At 41.5% G+C, this 20,021-nt stretch overlaps 1 protein-coding gene across 2 annotated transcripts in view; it reads right to left on the bottom strand.

Moving 5' to 3' along the window:
- Nucleotides 1–333: 333 nt before the first annotated feature.
- The window catches only part of LOC122888541 (reticulon-4 receptor-like 1), a 78,572-nt gene continuing 58,884 nt past the window's right edge, over nucleotides 334–20,021 (bottom strand). For both annotated transcript variants that reach the window (XM_044223124.1, XM_044223123.1), the window contains exons 2-3: nucleotides 4,591–5,045; nucleotides 334–3,929 (exon numbers count right to left, since the gene is read on the bottom strand). In XM_044223124.1, coding sequence (XP_044079059.1) covers nucleotides 3,030–3,929; nucleotides 4,591–5,045 — 1,355 coding nt within the window. In that variant the 3' untranslated portion in view covers nucleotides 334–3,029. The remainder of the gene's footprint in view (nucleotides 3,930–4,590; nucleotides 5,046–20,021) is intronic.

Consider the following 20,021-nt stretch of genomic DNA (forward strand, 5'->3'; position numbering starts at 1 on the left):
TGTGTGCGTGCGTGTGCTTACAGTCATTCTGATGCATATTTTATATGAGGCTGCTGAGTGTATGAGTGAAACTAGGACATGAAGGAGGACAAAATATACCCTGGTTAAATGTGGGTGTGTTTCTCTCCCAGCAGTAGATGAATGTGTGTACTTATTCCATTACCTTTTTGACTTTTTAACCATTTTTCTTTCCTTTCATTGCCTTATCATTCAGCCTCAGGGCTCATTTTGGAGGTCTGTCTATTAGCCACACACACACACATATTCGCGCACAGACAAATGTGCATATACACTAACAAAAGGGAGGCAAACAAACACAGACCACCTCAGCCATTTGAGGACACTTTCTGTTTAATGTTATTTATAAACAGCTTTTGAGTCTGGCATTGTTTGATAACCACATACAAAACATTTGGGTTGCACAAAGGACGAGAGGAAAGGAAAAGAATAAGAGAGATAGAGGAGGGGAAGGAGGGAGCAACGAGGGTGGAAGAGAAAGGAGCAGAGACAGTGGAGAGGGAGGAAGAGAATAAGCAGACAGTGAGGGTGGAGGGGAGGTGAGGAGAAGGAGGGAGGGAAAGATAGAGGGATGAATAGGAGGTTAGAAAAGAATAGAAGAGGAGCAGGAGGGGGGCAGTGCAGTGTACCGTTTATCTTGAATGAGTCAGCAAAACAAAAAAAGACAGAACTGAAAAAAATGAAATAATGATAATAATCATAGTAAATAAAAAATATAGTTCCAGCCCCTAGCTCCCTGTTTATATTTTAGGGAACTACTGAGACACAACGGAGGGTTTCTGTTTTTGTTTTTTTTTGTCTTCTCTTTTCTTTTTGTTTTTTTTTTTTTTTTTTTTTTTTTTTTTACAAAAAAGTCATCCTCACAGGAATAAACAGACACAATTTACATCACCTCTGGGTTCACAGCAGCACAAACAAGTTCACCAGTAGGGGTCTCTAATCCTACATGCCGGGAGAACGACACCAGTGACAGGCTTCTGTTCGTCCCCAACATCTAGATAGATAGACACGAAAAGGTGGGGCTCAGCAATACTTTTTTGTGCTTTTTGTCAGCATGTCATGATTTTAGCTTTTTAGCTAGGTCGTCCTTTGCATACAAGGGCAGCTCCTTTTTAAAATAGAATTCATAACTTTGTAATGCTTTAAGAAATAAAGAGACTTTTAGTATTAGTGGCTAGTTAAGGTACCCGGATGGCCCGTGTGCATCTGTACAGGTTTTACCTATTGTAAATGAGCACTTGAGACTTTGGGTGATTGACTCTGAAATAGTTCAGGTCTAAAGTCAAAACCTAGGCTGCATCCGTGGTGCTCCGGTCTGGGATTTGAAACCCTGGACTGACAGGGGTTAGTATTTTGCAGTGTGACAGGAAGGCTGTGAAGGTGATTGGGCTTTGTTAGGGGTGTGTGTGCTTGAACAACTCCATTTCATACAGGGCGCTGTGTCGCATAGTCCTCTCTGTCCTTGTTATTTCCTGAAGAAGAATCCTGAGCCTCAGAAAGGGCTCTTCTCGGACGTAGCAGCATTATAATCCAACTCTCCAATCAGGGTTTACAGATTGTCAAGTCCATCTGTTTTGGAGCACACTAAACACACCAGAGAGGACAAAGAAAGAAATTCAGTAGCAGTTTGTCCATCCCCTTGCCCTGTGATGATCATCACAGATTCTGAACTGCTTTTGTTTCCCAGTTTCAGCAATTGCAGGAGATATATTGCCGTGTCATCAGTACACCTCCCTGATTGTAGGGGCTTTTTTCCAGCATTTGAAACCCTCCTGTGATTTGGATTGAATCATCTCTGCTTGAAGGATGTATTTTTTTCCATTAGCCTCCACAGCGTTAAAGAGGAAAGTGCATAACAGTTTCTGGGAGTCCATAGTTTTGTGAGCCAGGCTCTGGCCTCAGCTTTTCCTTGGCCTGCACGAGTTGACCTTTCAGGCTCCTTGAGGCCTCTATTTTGTAGCCAATGAGGTCGAAGAGTGAATGAAACCATCCCTTACCTCCATGATTTGTCCTGATTGGCCACTGGCTCTCAATAGGCACTCTTGCTATCTAGTGTCGTTCTACCTGCATGGCTTTAGTGTTTTTTTTTAAGTGGACACACACTCATACAAACAGTAACACAGAAACTTGTACGCTCACTCACTCATTTAAACTGACTGTGTCCGGTTGGCTTTTATAATGATAGGTTAGTTCTGAATGGCTTTTAAGTTGATGGGTTGCAAGGGCAAGGACAATGGACAAACTTTTAACAGGATTAGTTTGAAGAATTGTCAGTTATATAGATGTGTCACAACTCCAGTGGTGTTTTTATTTTTTAGAGTTTAGAGTAAAAGCCAAGGATACAGATGTGCATTAAAGTAGCTTCACCTTACTGTGAGACATGTAAGTAAAACCACTTTATTAGTAGATATACTGTATAGTGATTATAGTTATTACTGCTAAAACGATAACTAATTTTACTGCCACTTCTTTCTGCAGTATTTCATTTCTGGATCTTAGGTGCTGTTGCGGGTGCTGTGTTTATGAATGACCTTTGTCTCAGCATGAGTGACAGATGGAAGGTGCGCTGAGAGAGCACCATTGTGCCAAAAGGGCTAAACACGGAGACTGAGCCTTGAGCTGTTTTGATCCTTATTGTGTGTTCTTCTCACTACAACTTGAATGAGTGATTGGCTTGTTATTTTATGTGGCTGTACAGTTTTTATAAGTACATAAATTCAGTGAAGCAGTCGATGCCACAGAGACAAATGTAAAGTTTTCCTGTTGTTTCCCTTGGTGACATCATCAAAGCAATGGGCTAAATTGTTTTCCCTGACTTCCATGTTTTGATTATGACTTGTAAAGATTCCTGCCTTAATACCGCAGGGATACTTCGACAGTATATATTTGATAGTGTTCTTTATACACAGTCATGTACACACACAGTTATGCACACATGTCTCATTTAAAGAGCCAGGGCAGGGTGGTTCAGGAGAATCATAAGGTTGCATCACCAACACAAGTGTCCATTCTCAGCGTAGGATCACAGAAATGAGTGACAGCAGCAGAGCTGATGATAAACAGAAAATATAATCTGCAAGGTGTGATCCTGCTTTATTATTAACTCTCTGGACCCCACTTGGTGGGCCGACAGAAGTTCTGGGGATGCACTTGTTCTTCCTCCTTGCAGTTGCAGACAGGTCATATTTACCTTCATCTGGAGTATAGTCTTTCTCACCCCCCTCCCGTAGTACCTGCACCTCATTGAGCCCCCCTTTTGCCTTGCGGCCCCGGCGGGTACAGTTTCTGCGGCCTCCCTTAGGTGGCCGCGGCAGGGGCGAGGGCGAAGGCAAGCTGTACTGGTCCCCGTGGGGCAAGTATGGCCGCTGATGATGGTTGTGATGGTTTCTGTGACGATTCAGGTGGTTCAAAGATTCTCCATGCTCCATCTCCCCACCTGGGGCACCATGTGCATGACCCTCACCTGACAGGCAACTGGGCAACTCCTCCTTCTTCAGTGTCTTCAGGTCCTTCCCCGCCAGCTCTGGTGGTGAAACACACATCAGAGACGAGGTGGAGCCTCTGAACCTCCGCAGCCAATCCCAAAGTGACAGTGCCTTGCAGTCACACTCCCAGGGGTTGTCGTTAAGTCGTAGGTACTCCAGGGCCGGCAGTAGAGTCAAGCTGTTACTAGAGAGCTCAGTCAGGGAGTTATTAAACAGGTACAGGGTGGTGAGGCGCCGCAGGTCATGGAAAGCCTGGTGGTCAACCCACTGGATTCGGTTCTGGTGGAGAAGCAGGCGGTCTAAGACTCCCAGACCACGGAAAGTGTTCTGGCGAAGGCTCCATAGTCGGTTGCCATGCAGGAAAAGATGACTGAGGTTCAGTAGGTCGATGAACAGATCGTCCTCCAGAAACTCTAACTGGTTGTCCTGCCAGGATGTAGGGGAAAGAGGAAAGCTTAAAATGGTGTGCAGTGCATTACATTAAACATCACTTTGATTATTTTATGAGTAATTTTACATTAATTTACTGTTATGATTTATTATTAAACATTCTTATCACTATTGTTACATTGATTCAGGTAGTCAGTGATCTGTGCAGCTTCCAGACGGCAGTAGTTAGAAAAAATGGTGAGCCATGTAAGAGGGGTCAGAAATTATTTTCTTTGACCTTTGAGTGGTGCTTTTGAGGTTTGACAAGCTGTTGCACCAAACTGTTATAGATGATGTAAGAATGCTGTCAAACATTCAAGCTGAAGCTGCAACCTTTGCCCCACTCACTCAGTGTCAATATCAATTGATTTTCCCATCAATACTATGGATAGGACATCCTTTCCATATAGAAGAAGTCATATAGTCATATACTCCATTCTGGGTTATTATCCTTGCACTGTTTTCCTACAGTGGTTGACCACCGAAGCTAAACTGTAGGTTACTAGTATTTTCCCTGCACTCAGGATAACAGCTAGCATTTGATCAATGTCCAACATAGGCAGTACGTGCTGAGCTGATGGACAGATTACACCATAATGCGATTGTGGCTGCAGATGCAATATACAGTAGAGATAAAAGGAGGCTGTTATCCATGTACCTGTAGGTAGAGATACTGAAGATTATGGAGACCGGCAAAGATCCCTGGAGGCAGGCTGATCAGGCCACAGTGGTATAAGTGCAGGGCGTGTAGCCTACCCAGGCCCAGGAAGGTATCTGAGGCAATGGCATTCAGGTGCCGGTTGTCCCCAAGGTCGAGCTCCTCCAGGCGGTCAAATCCGTGGAAGGTGGATGGTTGTATGTAGGAGATGTTGTTGGAGTAAAGCCACAACATGGTGGTGGTGGGGGAGAAGTGGCCGCGAAGCAGCCGCTGGATCTTGTTGTTCTGCAGGAAGACGCGCTCGCTCTGGGCAGGGATGCCCTCGGGCACGGCATGAAAGTTGTGGGCCTGGCAGGAGACGGTGCTAGGTGAAGTGTAGCAGATGCAGTGGCGAGGGCAGGGCAGAGAGAGATCCAGGCCACACAGCACCAAGAGTAACTCCACCCCACCATAACCTGAGACAGGAGAGGACAGGAGGATGAAAATGAAACAAATATACAAAGAGATGGAGGGGGAAGAGAGCGTGAGAGAAAGACAAGCAGAATTAATTGAATTCATACAGCAGAGCTCCTGTTATCAGACGCATCTTAAATGAAAAACTCATTGCTCTCAGTTTACAAGGACAACAATAGGCATGGTTCAATGCAGACAAATTACAACGCTGACACAGATCTTTTACAAACGCAAACACACACACCAACGCACACAAACATTCATGTATTGTTTCGTGAGCCCATTCTCCTCACATATTTTTTCATTCCCAAACTGTTTACCCTTAACCTTGCCTACTTAAACTGTTTCAAAACCCCAAATCTAAACTCAGGGAACCATTTCTTCATGTTTTGCAAAAACCTTGAAAATCCTGAATACCAAGATGCCCCCTCACCACCACACACAGACGCATTAAAAACTCTGCTCAGGTATACAAACACTTTTTGGAGCAGATTGTGTGTGGTCTTGTGTTTTTATTGTGCTGTAGTATGATTGTCACAGAGGTGCGCACATTTTTATTTATATGTTCCTTAAACCAATCTTGATGACACGGCACACAGACGCACACACCATCCTATCACACACCGCACAGTGTTATATCCTTTGGTTATCCTCTAAAGGTGACAGAAAATCGATGCTTCTCCTGCTTACAAGTGAACACGCACCACACCTGTAATACATTCCCACAATAAGGGAAACCAAGAAAAGGGGTAGAGGGAGAGAGAGGAGGATGAAGCAGGAATCATCTGCAGTATGCCTTGAAGTGGATATTACTTTTTGTTTTCAGATCCCCCCCTCCCACCCCACCTTGATTCGTTCCAGTGTTTGATGTATTGTGGGGATGGAAGAGAAAAAAAGGGGAAAGAGATGAGGGTGGCGACATGCTGATCCGGGGAGTAATTTCTGAACAGCAAGAGGGAAATACGATACAACACGTGTTCAACCTTGTCTGTGTGTGTGTGTCAGTGACACAGACAGATGTGATGGACAGATGTCAGGTTGACCAGGAGGACACTGCTGCTGTGTAAAGAACAACATGTTCTGAAATGTCAGTACAGGACAGAGCAGTTTTATCCAGTGTGGTACACATGCGTCTGTATAGCTCCGTACACTTGTGTAACCATGTACGCACAGGTACCATAATGTGTGTTTGCATGTTTTTCCATATGTCTCTCTATATTTGTTACATTTTATCTGAAACATATTGTGATATGTATTATTATATTGTCTGTTGTATTTGACAAGGCTGACCTTTTCATCCAAAAAAGAAAACAACACACACACACACACACACACACACATAGCTGTAGTCACGGCAGCCCATCTTCTGTTCTGTTGTACCAACAACAAATCAATACTGTGTAATCCACTTTAATACTGTGTGAATTAAAAAAAACAATCAAATTTTTTCTTTTAATGATGATGTATGATTAAAACAACACAACTATTTTTTATTACTTATTAAGTTATTATTATTATTATTATTATTATTATTATTATTGTTAATGAGTATTAATTATATTTAGCCACGCTGAGGGCTGTATCGTACTAGGTGAAATATTTTAATTTGCTCCATTTACATCAAAAGGAGCATCATTTTATACACACTTCCATTTAGCTTACTTACTACTTTGGTTTAAACAGTTTGGCCATGTGACGTGCTTGTATTGATAGACCCACTGTTAGGTTGGAGGAGGGTTGAATAATAAATATTAAACAATGATCAATTCACATTTATTATTGATGCTAATGCTGTAAAGAACTCTCCAACATGTGCAACTCTCTTCCTCCATCATCTCCCTTTTCTCTTTCCCCATCCTCTTCCTTTCACTCTCATCTGTTTCACACTGATTTTTTTTCCTCACAGTCTGCCTATAGGTTTGATTGGTTAAACGTTATTGGTATAAGTTGTAACATACCGTGTGTATTCAGTCCCTCGGGGAGTCAAAGTGATTTTATCTCTCTGTTCTTTCCTCCTCTGCTTTATCTGTCCAGCTGTGTAGCCCTTTGCTTCATGCTTCTCTGCCTCCTTTTTCCAGAACGTTAACACTTCCCTTCCTCCATAGCTTTATCTTCATGCGCTGCTTTGCCCCGCCTGCTGTGTCTATTAATTAGGTATAAAGCTACTGTTTGCTACGTTGTCTATGTGAGTGTGTAAGAATGTGTATTGTATATGCATGTCTATCTGTGACTTTGTGTCCTTGTGTCTTTGTTGACTCACTTGTATTTTCTTGTCTTGAATAGAATCTCATCTTAACCTTTTGCCTCAAGTTTTATTAGATGCTTTGAGCTTATAGATTTTATTGAAAAAAGAAAAATGACATGGCAATGACATTTACCTCTTCGTTGTATATCTTAAGGTCTTCATGTCTTGGTAAAGTACGCTCTACATGCGACTAGAAAGGATTGCATAACTGAGAGTTAAGCATTACTGCAATTTTCTTTGTTCAAACCTCAACTTCGTCACAAATGACAACTGTGATTTCTCAGCTGTTAGTGTAAGTTTACAAAGTTAAACTCATCAATGGGGTGCTCCCACTGGTCCCTGCTTGACATGTACTTGTGATAGTGCTTCCAGCATTAGTTTGCATTTCCAATTGCTTCTGCTTCTGTTGCCTTCTGTTTACCCCTGCAGTCTTTAATTTTTTTCCTTTTGTATTTTCATCATCATCGCTTTATATCTGACTTCCCTCTTTCTCCCCTTTGCCTCTTTCATTCTTTCCAATTATATCTCTATCTTTCTGCTATTCATTGTGTACATGTGTGTTTGAAAAAATGAATGTCCCTAGTTGTGTGTGCATACATTTGAGCCCATCTGAGGGAAATGTGTGCAGATGTGTGTACATCTCGGATGCAGATGAACTGTGGGTGTTTAAAGTTTACAGATTATGGAAGCGATGATATACTGTAAAATAGCTGCTGACTGCCATATGGCTTTGATAGTGGGGGCAGCAAATCTCCGACCATCCGGTCGTTTTCCATCGTTATTTGATTTATTTATCATTTGCCTGGTAAAACATGGAATTACCTCTATTCACTTATAGTGTTAGTCTGCTTTTGATAGTAAGGGGGCAAAAGAGAAAAAAAGGTTTGTGGTTCAAGGTTACAATAGTACAGTATAAGCATTTATATAATGCATATTCAGCTCCGGTGAGGGATAATCTCCAATCCTGCATCAACAACAAATTCTTGATATCTTGTTTTCAAATGTTAACATGTTTTCAAACATCTTAACTCCAAGTCAGCACATCCTTGGATTTACTACTATAGATTTTCGACTGCCTTGAGCTTCACAACACTAGTGCAGCCTGGAATACTTAAATAGACAACTGACTGCAAATCAGCAATTAGCTGAGGCATCAAGCTGGCATTAAGCCAAGCCTCAAACCTGTAACAACTCCCAGTAAGGAGTGTCAAGGTACATAAAAATCAGTTTCACTACTTATTCCCCATATGCATTTACATTATACAGTATGTGGACACCCGAACATTTCACCCACACAACATGTAATTGTTGATCATCTCACTCCATGGGCATTCATTTTCCACAATGGAGCGCCCCTGTAGCTCAGGGGTTAAGATGCTGACTGTGAACAACAGTGTCCTCAGTTTCAGTCTAGCCAGGGACCTTTTGTTGCACCTCTCTCTCCCTAATTTCCTGGCGTCTCTCCACTGTCTGTAATAAAGGCTTGAAATGCCCCCCAAAAATACTTTAAAAAGTAATCTGCTGCTACAGTATAACAGCCTCCACTCTTCTGGAAAAGCTTCTCACAAGATTTTTACACCTGGCTGCGGGGATTTGCATTAGTGAGATCAGACACTGATGTTAAGTGGCTCACAGTCGGCGTTCCAGTTAATCCCAAAGGTGTTGGGTCGGGTTGAGGTCAGAGGTCAGGGCTTTGTGCAGACCTCACAGAAAACTGGGAAAGCCATTTCTTTATGGACCTGGCTTTTTATATGAGGGTATTGTCATATTGATACAAGAAAAAAAAATTCCCCTAAAAATTGGAAGCACACTACTGTCTTAAAGTCTGTCTTAACTATTAAATTAAATATATTAAATTTCTTTCTCAGAAATTAGCATCAAAATTGAAATTGAAATTGAAAATAAAAAAATACTATAAATACTGAATGCTGTGATATTGCCTCCTACATTAGTGTTTCCCACAGGGCCGTCAATGTTTGGTTCCTATTGATGATTTTGGTCCTGTAATTTGATTGGTCCAATATCTATGTGGGTGGGAACTAAAGATAGTTCCTAATATCTATCTCCCAAACAAGAGAGATAGCTAACGCTACGTAGACCCCTCTCCTATGTATAACGAACACAGCACTAGCTGCTGCTGATGATGCTGATGAAAGTAAAGGCAATCATTGCTAATGTTAGAAAGCTAGGCTAACTAGCTTCCACTTTCCGAGTGACATACAAACTTGGGTCCACCCAACAGTTTTAAAGGAACAAATGTCTTTAATCAGTATTGGTACACAACCAACGATGTGTTAGACATATTTGTTTTCCACAAATTTGACTAAAAAATGGAAAATTATACACAATATCTGCAGTATCATTTTAGTTTATTTTCCCTTATACAAAAAGTATGGAGAATACAAATTTCAGTTCGACCTAAAATATCACTGTGTGCTGTAGAACTAAGATTTCCCTTATTGGAACTGTAGGGGGTCTCACCCAAACCATGAAAAACTGTCCCAGACCAAAAAAACCTCTACTACTACTCTCTAAAAACTCTACTCTTAGAAAAGTGATAGAGTACGGGCTACTACACCACACAGTCAAAGATGTTTTGTTGTTCAAATTCCAGCTTGATTGGATCATAATCACATGGGTGATGATGTCCTTTTGTCCTCTGGGTTAGTATACACGCATGGCTTTCACTTTATACCAGTAATTGTCCATTTCAGCAAGTGATGCCTTTTTAATCAAAACTCTCTCTTTCACTCTCTCTCATTTTCTCTCTTGCTCTCTCTGTCTCTGCGTCCGTTTCCCGCTGGTTGTTTGTCTAAATTCTCATCTTAGCTTACCCAGTTAGATATTTGCTGAAAGCTTCATCAAGCACAGCCAGGGTTCAATTACAAGAGCCGTCTCCCTCTTCTGTCTCTCTCCCATCCCGCCACACCAGTCATAATGTGCACACAAAAACACACACACACACACAAAGAGAGAGAAAACACATAAGCACATACACATGCTGCTTGTCAGGCCATCATCACAACTCCCTCCCAACTACAACTTGGCATCTGGAGGAGACACCTGCCACTCTTTCTGGCAAACACAAGGAGAAAGTAACAGAGCGGGGAATGTAAGAGAGGGAGGGAAAAGGAGAGGAGGAGAGCCAGAGAGGGGAGGAATGGGCAATCTCATACTCAAAGGGAATGAAGAGCTCCTAAAACATGAAAGCAGATGCAAGGGGAGAGAGAGGCACAGCGTGGCGGTGTGGGAGGTAAAGAGAGCAGCGAGTGAGACTAGCTAAAAAAGGATGATGGGGATGACAGGGATCTACTGCGAAGCGTAGACCATTATATAGGTAAGTGTGTAAATGTCTGTCTGCTCTGCACAGAACACAACTATGACTTCTGATGAATTGCCAACTAATTCTATGACCTTGTGTGACGTGAGTCAGATAAACACTTGCAAAGTGATTACACAACACATGCATACTCTTCTTGCAGAGAAAAAAAACGTTGAGACACGCTGAAACGCATGTATTCTCTTGTGCATCCAGGTGCGCGCACACACACGCAGGCCGCAGGCGCATACACCCACATACAGATGCAGATCATCAACCCTAATTAAGCAGCAGTGGCAGGATTTAACCAGGGAAAAAAAGAGCAAAACAGAGTGAAAGAGGAGAGAAATAAGAGTCGAATTTACAAAAATGGCAAAAAGGCAGAGAGTGAGAAAGGGTGCAGGAGGGACGATGGCTAGCTCACACACTCAATATAGATGCTGCTCCTCTCTTGTTGGTGGTTTATTTAGCTTAGCATAATCCCAAAGATCATTTAGCGTTGCTCATTCAAATGGTGATAAATCTCTGGCAGAGTTAATGAGAGATTTAAATGGCGTCATTGCCTCAAAGACACAGCTGAAATATCTCTGCACTATATAATCCTCCCCTCTCATGTAATATAGCGCATAACCATTACATCCATCTTCATATTGGAGACAAATCAGGTCAATATTGCTGGCTCTGCACCACTGATCCTCTGTGGCCTAGGAATTACTGTTTTGTAGTCTTGAAAGTTTCTTTTATTTAAAGTCCCACTTCTGTGACCCCAAACAAAAAAATTCAAACAAAGCTCAAAAGCAAATTACTGGCTGATTGGGCAGAGTAGGAGTAACGATTGATTTCTTGAAACAGACATGATAGTAGCTACATTCCTGTCTTGATCCTGTCTGACTGTTTGCAGAGCATCGTAGAAGTTAGGGGTAGTAATGTCTTTGGTACCTGGCTTGGAGAACAAAAATATTGCAGACACAAGAAGAGTTTACACATCCAAATCTACCAGAATACTCTTTTAAATGTTTTTTTTCTGTAAATATGTTTTGTCCATGTCTTCTTCATTGTGCAATTTGGGACAAGCCTTAGAAATGTTATTCTTTTATGTATTCATGAAGTAAAGCAGTTAAATGAATGGAGAGAAGAAATGTTTTATTTCATTTACTACAAATCGTGTGTATTAGAGTTAAACAATTAATCGATTAGTCCAACATTGAAACATTGATCAGAAACAATTATGATTAATCAATACATAATGTTTTGACAAGAAAGTGGTTCCAGCTCCCTCATTGTGAAAATTTGCTGGTTTTCTTTGAGAGTAAACTTGAATAGCTTTTTGGGTTTTGGACTGATGGTCAGACAAAACAAGCAATTTAAAGACATGGAATTTGGCTCTAGAAAATTGTAACGGGTATTTTTTCACTATTTTCTAAGGTGGGCCTGAGTGTCTAAACACAACTGATTGACCAGAACCCAAGTCAATTCAGAGTTCTCAATTCTTTAAGGTGGGTTGGTGCTAGATTGGATCAGCCAGAGGTACGCTCTAAAGTCTACACTGCTATGATTTGTTGTTTCGTTGTCACGCAACTGATGATGCTCTGGGCATGTGCTACAGTTAATGTGAAATGTGTTTTCTGAAATGTCGTTGTGTTTTTTCTGTAATTTTCTGACATTTTAATAATAAAATTTACTTGCAGCCCCAATGAGTATTCATATTACTACTGGACATTTTTAAAGCACACCACATGTTTTTGATTGACCAGTGTTTTATTTATTCATTTATTATTTTATACACCATGAAAAGGGTACTTTTCAAATCTTGAATAAATTGAGTTTCTTGCCAAACAGAAACAACCAAAGTGATTTGGTCCTTTTTCACAACCTCCATGTTTTGTTTTTTATCTGTCTTCTAGGTTCTGTTTTGTGAAAAATAACTACTGAATACCAAGGCTTTTTAACAGCTGACTGAAGTGTCCTTGACGACACCACCAAATACGAATATGCACTGTCAAATAAATGGCAAAGAAGTGCTCACTGTGATGGACTTCCCATCTCAAGCAAGTTGATGTCCATAGCATGAAATCTTAAAAACTTACAGTATGGTATACTATGAAAAATAGCCATTGTTAATGCATTAAAGCATGCAAATCCACCAGCTTTAGTTAATAATAGTTAATTTTGTACTATAATAGGAAACTGCCAACTCTTTAACCTCAGGATCTCCAGCACAGCGGTGTTGTCTGCCTTTGTCCAACAGGGAAGCAAAGTGCTTAAAGTTGAAAGAAAAATCGATGTTCATTATCATGAAGCACCTTAAGTGGTACCTCGGCTTAACAAATCTGAGAAGGCCTGCTTGAAAGCTATTTTTCAAGGTATCTAGATATCTTATAATTAGCGTCGGTCTTGTGTGGTCTATTCTCCACTGCTGACACTCAGAGGTCTGATTCTCTGCTGTGGCCCCTGGCCCGGTGTTATGACATCTGTTCAGCACACAACATACTGGCCCATTAAAAAATGCACACACTCTACTCTGATCAGGGCAAGCGCAGACGTGTGTGTGTGTGTGTGTGTGTGTGTGTGTGTGTGACTGAGACAGTGAGGCAGAGACATTGACAGAGAGAGAGAGAGTGAGAAAATGCAAAAATAACCTCTACCCTCTTTGCATGCAGTAATTGGGTCATTTGAAAGGCTAAGCTTATCTCAACACTAATCAAGCTCTAATTATACTCAGAAAAACTTTGCCCAACCCTCCCTCCCATATACACACACACACACTCTCCCCATGCATAATAAGATGATGCAGGTCACAGCTTTCCCTATTTAACTCCTGCCTATTAGTGGAGGTAAGATGTGAGCGGGAATACAGTGCTGCTGCTGCTCTCCGTCTCGTCCCGCCTCAATGAAACTACGATGATAACACAGACCGACAGGGTGACACGTGTCAGTGGGAAACAGGGGTCATGTTCAGACTTCAATGACGAGGAGGTGTGGCACCTCTTCCTCAGGCATCAAATAGTAATGCATTCAGGCACGCAAGGACACAGGAAGCCAAGACCCACACACTCCTTAACCGACACAGATGTACAACTGTTGGAGCATTTTTTTGATCAAAAAATAGGTGAAAACTGGAAGACAAAAATCTATAGTTTTGATTTATTTATTTTTGGTGAAAATATTGAATGCCATTTGCAGTGCAAAGAAATGTATTTTAACTGTCTCATTTGCATTATCTTGCCATTTTTCTCTTCATGTTCTGTTTCCAGAAGTCTGAGTATCTGAGTTGCAAATATTGAAAGAGAACTTTGTTTACTGTAAATTGTGGTGATCAGAGTCCTCTTAAAGTAGAAAACACAATGTTTCGGTGCATGGCAACATAAAATCTGGGTGAAAGTATTTTGTTGAAAATCAGCTAAAAAAAAGTGGTAACAATGAGCATGCTGAAAACGATGAGTGCAAAAAAGCTTGCAGGCATAAATGCAGATGCAAAGTGACACGCATACACACACACTAACACACAGATGTATACCCCCAGTGGAGCAAATACACACCAGTCACAGGAATTTCACAGCTGACTGACCCTGATCTGGCAGAAGGCATCTGTATCTGCTGAGATGGTGTGTATGAACGTGAGTGCAGTTTTAATATCTGTGTGTGTGTGTGTGTGTGTGTGTGTGTGCGCGCGCGCTGTACATTCACACACACTCCACAGCAGTTGTGGCTGAGGTGCTGGTTGCCCTCCTGCGTCTTGCCATCACTGGATCTGGAATGCTCTTTGGCAGATATCCTCAGTGGAGAGCGGCAAGAAATGAGCCTGTCCAACAAGCCAATGAGAAGAGGAAGGGAAAGTGCAGCAATAGGGGAAAGCTGGTTCTTCTCTTAATAGCTGTTTGTCCAATTCCCTCAACATGAGGAAAATCTCTCTTCCTCTTCTTGTGACTAAACCATTCCCTGCTCTCTACACTGCAGGTATGAATCACCCTTTGTCACCCTCCTCCGCTCTCCTCCCTGTTGTTCGTTTAGTTTCCCATCTGTCTCTATTACAAAGATTGTTAAAAGTACATCAGGACTTATTATTGCATAAATCTTTCATAGCAATGCCTGTCTGCGCTCTTGCACCTTGTTTCCACAGTATTTGTTTTTGAGGCTCTCTGAACGAGAAATTTCCGTCATGCTCAGGGATTACACTTGTAAATCAGACACGCACACATTTGAGAAAAGAGAGAAGAAAAGAGGAAGGAGGCAGAAGGCGAGCGAGATGAAGGGTTACAAATCCAACTATCCAGAATGGCAAGTGAAGTTAGCGATTTCAGCGCAGTGACATGTCCGAGGGTGTTTTATCGGATAACATGCTGCTACTGCTCACTTGATTTTGACTGAGCCAATCACAGGCAGGCATTGGCCATTTTTCAGACTGATTGGCCAAAACAACAGGGGAGATCGGCATCAGGTCTCTCATTAAACTGGCTCCCCATGGAGAATGATTTTAAGCACTATAGAACTGTCAGAGCTTGATGCGATCATTCTCGTTCCAAAATGAGTTATCCAGCAGCTGACAAATGTGAGACCTACAGCAACAAAATGATTAATGACTTGAGAGCACAACTACATACAGTATACTGCGCTGGAATTAAATTGCTGGATCAACCCCCTCCATCAAACTCCAGAGTGTCAAACTGAACTGTTTCTAATAGCTTTCAACTGACAGCAATTCAACCATTGTCACACAACACCATTAGCATGATATTAGTGTAGCAAAGTGCTGCAGCAGCCCCCGGACCGCTTTTTCTTGTTGACATTTTTCACACTGTTCCGCTGGAGGAAAACACATTCAGGTGGAATGACAGAGAAATAGCAGAGAGGAGACTTCAGTCAGGAAATATGAGAAGGGCAGTGGAAGGATGTATGACGGGAGAACAGAAGGAAGTGTCACAGCTTTCCTCCATCAGCTAAAGAGAGATGGATGAAGCAAGAAGAGCAGGTCGGTTAAACTCCCTCAATCAGTCATCAGATCTGGCTAATCTGAAGGTTGCCGGTTAAACTCATCAGTCATGGTGTTTGGCTTCTGTGAAGGTTAGAATCATCTGGAAATGTCTCGTCTTGCTCTTCTTCTCCTTTCTAGTTTGCTATGCTGATCCCTCTGCGTTTCCTCTATGGTTCCTGTAAGGTTATGCTCTGTTCATTTCTCAACTATCTCTTAGATTTTGATCATGAACCTGTTTGCCCATTTTGGAGGTTCTGTTTTATATTTAATGAGATACTCTACTGCAAATCTATCTTGATTGAAAAGTGGCTCTGAAAAGTTTGTAGCCTTCTTCTCCACAGAGGACGGCAGTTGTATGGCTTGGATTCACAACAGTCACAATAGATTTCAGTGATGACTCAGTCACAGCATGAAAATGTATCTACACATACCAAAGCATTCACAGAAACCTTTCAAACCACTCCTGCAGTACAACTGTTGAGCTATAAGCTCACTGTGTTCCAAACATTCCTCACTGTCATTAAAGCATACCACACATATGCGATTCTAATCCAATACACATCTTTTTGTCAAATTCAGCGAATATCTCCTCATGACACGTTAGCTGTCTGTGTGCACTGAAAAAAAATCTGCTGTTTGTACACAGCCCTGACTCTGTAAATGGGAAATAAACAAAGTGGCTCGGACCGTGCCACACAACACTAGCCATTCCAGCCATGATTTGTGTGTCAGGTAATGTTAAATGACTTGCCCACGGACATTCAGCTTACTTTCTAGTTTGCCAAGATATGCTGTTGTTGTGATGTTAGTTATAGTAGCAGGAGAGTTGTGAGTATTGCTGTCTGGAGCTGGTTTGCTTTTAACTATGTTGTAAGAAGCTGAGTGTTCCTGTTTGAGAATAAAAGCTTTAAACCTATTGTAGAAATCACAGTAACTGAAAATCAATACATTTTAAGCAGCATATTTGCAAGTGCTGTGAAGGATGACTTTTTGTTTGGCCTACTTAGCCAATCATCAGCTTCAGTGGTGGTTTATGTATGTAAAAGCGACATCCTGCTTCAAACTTGATTGTCAGTGTCTGAATCCCCCTTTCTCCACACCTTTCCAATGTCGGAATTTGTCCGACACTCTCCAAAAGAAACAATCCAACAAGCATGCCCCACTTCTTGCAGTGATTGGCCATGTGTACGGAAGTAAGAAAGTAGACAGGGTTTGAACCTTTCGTCAAGATCTCTTTTTTTCATTAATGCCTTCATGGAGAGTCTGTCTCTGTCTGTGTGCACTGTTATCCCCATTTGAAAGATCATCCTGTCTCGTCCCTCTCTATGAGGCTTTTCACCCCGCCTTTGAGTGTTATGATTGGGTGCACTCCAAAACTCTGCACTGTCCCTGTTGGGCATGGTTTCCACTCTATTTGAATTCAGCACACAAAACGCCACTTGCCGCTTATGCTAACCTGAATCGGCGGCTCTGTGTGGCACATAAACAAAATATAATGTGTACTTCAGCTTCAAAAACAATAGAGACTAATAAAAACATTTCATACAGCATGTAGTAGGATTGGGTACCGAACTCAGTACTTTTAAGTGTATCGACCAAATTACGTTGGTACTACCGAGTACAGATTCACGTTAAATCAATCTGTGCCAAATTTCGGTACTTGAGAGCGTATTTGGGTGAGAGAGTAGAGTATAGAGAGAAAGACAGGGAGCGTGACTACGTCACCCCTCCTGCTTGTTCAAGTCACAGGGACACATGTGTGCATAGTGAGTGTGTGGTTGAACAAGAGAGCGCGAGCGACATTACATTGAAATTACATTTTTGATATTACAGAGAGAGTAAAGTACCGAAAAAAAGTACAGTTGGGTACTGGTACCGAATTCCAGGTACCGATACTGGTATCAGTTCAAATGTGAAAGGTACCCAACCCTAGCGTGTCGTGGCTGAATCCAAATAAAAAAGATACTATAGTGTCTTGTCAATGTTGCTGCAGCTGTCAAGATTAAATTAAAATTACTACAGCATCTCTACCACCTGCTGCTGTTTGATTATCAGCTGATACAGATTCAACGTCATACCTGCCGCCTCATATGTCACCTGCACTCCATTTAACCAGGTTTCCCCACCCTTGCCACTACGTAAGAAGCGGCACGACCAAATAGCAAATTGAGCGCAGCTATTCTGAACAGCTACAAACACTTTGCCTTTAGAAGTGGTCTGTGGACATATACTTCGTTTCAAGCATTTTTGTACACCACCCATCCCCCCCATGTTAAGGTCAGTCAAACACCACTGATCATGCTGCTTTATCACCATCTACTCGATGTGACAAATTTAAACAAATTCCAGGTTATTGCTCCACATGTGGTCTCTGTGTAGTGAATGGATGAAAAATCAACAAATTCCAATTTAACTCCAAATGCAAATGCCATTTTTGGGGATAGTGTTTCAGTGTTTTATTGTTGATCTGAATTGTGACTTTCTTGAATTTTGCACCCTAATAGAAGACAGATAAAAATAGGCAAAGGCACAATGGCATTGATATGACTGGAAATCTGATATTTCTAAAATTAAACGTAGATTCGCTCTATAAAAAAGTTCTCTGTAGTAAAGTGTGAAAGGGATTTTTTTTTAAATGACAGTAGAACTTTATATAGATTATATAGCGGACCGAAATAACCACACTGAGACCCTTGAGAGGTGGTCTCGGTGTGGTTTATTTGTGGTGGGAACATGATCCAACTTTGATTTGACCTAACTACCATAAACTACCATTAACACATCATGCTTACTGAACACGTCTTCGCTTTAAGATGTTGTTAGCATGTTGTTGTACATGCTCAATATTAGCTCCCTTGTTCTGCTCAGTCATCTGAAGGCAGCACTTCTTTGCAAAGTGTGAAGCAGTGTAGTATTTTTAAGACATTTCCTCGACGTGCATTCAGCATTTTGCTGGTATAGTTTTCCCTGGTATATTGCCCAGATAATTACCACGGTTATGAGTAAATGCCAACTTTGCTGTTGCTCCGTGTTAAATTGCATAGCAATATTTCTCTCACAGAAAGATGCACTAGTCCAGAACACAGGACCTTCCTCCTGTATATCTTGCTCCCGCCCAGACACATCTGACCTAAAAGAGGAGTGAACGTTCGCTTGGATTAGATTTTTGCTGTGTGTGAAAAGAAACCAAACCAAGGGGAAAATGCTCCAACTTTACAAACTCATCAACTGATTCAGACCAGAGCAAACAAACTATAGGTGTGAAAACACCCCAAACTGCAAATTATGAATTTTTGTGAATAGAACTTGGGAATCAACTCCACTGGTGCTTGATTTGAAAGTCCTGAAGTACTGCCACTCATTTTAAGGGGACATTTTACTCTCTGTGTCACACTAGAACAAACAATGACATCTATATTTAAGTCTGATATGGAATAAAAAAGGGTCAGAAAAGTTTCTTTTCACTGTCAGGGTCTGACTTTTTCTGACAGAAAAAGTTTACTGTCTCTACTTTGTATTAATCTTTAGTTGATAGTAGTAGCTCTCAGTTCAATGCCACTATTTGTTTAGGGAGAAAGCAGTTTGAATGAAAACAGTTCACAGAGAGGTCTGTGGATTATCCAGGGTAACTGGGACACTGTTCCTGGAACGACATGTCACTGTTGAGGTTTTCAGATGTCATTTTTCACTGTTTTGAACATCACAAAACAGAATTTGAAGTGGTGTTGCGGCAGAGGTTTCAGAGTGAATATGTCAAAGCCTTGGCAGATAAAACTAAAACTATCTGCAAGGCTACCCACCAGGGACAAATGAGAAAATATTTTGTCTGATTTGGGTGAAACGACTCTTTAAGATTAGATTAGATAGGTAGGTTAGAGCTGGGTCATGACTGGGTTTGGATCTACCAGGTTAAATTTGTCCACATATTGAGTGCTGCCTAAGAGGTGAAACTCAGGGCAAGAAATTTCCCTTGAAACTCTTTTTTTCCTTCACTTTATTCCACAAGTAGTTCCATTTTTTTTTCCACACACACACACACACACACAAGGACAAGGGTTCTTTCACAAAAGACATCTTCATGATTCAGGATTTTGAATTAAACTAAAACATTTTATTCCAGGCAGTGTGCCTCCACTCTCTCCCTCACCTGAGGCGAGCAGCGAAGAGAGAAGCGTACCCACAGTTCAGTGTGTCCCTGATCTTTTTTCAGCACAGGGGCAACAGCACTCATCACAACTCCATAAATGTTTTGATTTTCTCCCTCAAGGCCACACACGTCGTACACAAACACACCTCCAAACCCCATTGGAAAAACACAAAAACATGGGCACACCCACACATCATTACACTGGAGTATAACACTTGTAAACACACACAACACTATACCCGCATTTATAGAAGCAGGCGTGAAGACACACATTTTTGCCTCCACAAACGTTTAC

This window comes from Siniperca chuatsi, linkage group LG14 (assembly GCF_020085105.1).
Source record: "Siniperca chuatsi isolate FFG_IHB_CAS linkage group LG14, ASM2008510v1, whole genome shotgun sequence".
Lineage (NCBI taxonomy): Eukaryota > Metazoa > Chordata > Actinopteri > Centrarchiformes > Sinipercidae > Siniperca > Siniperca chuatsi.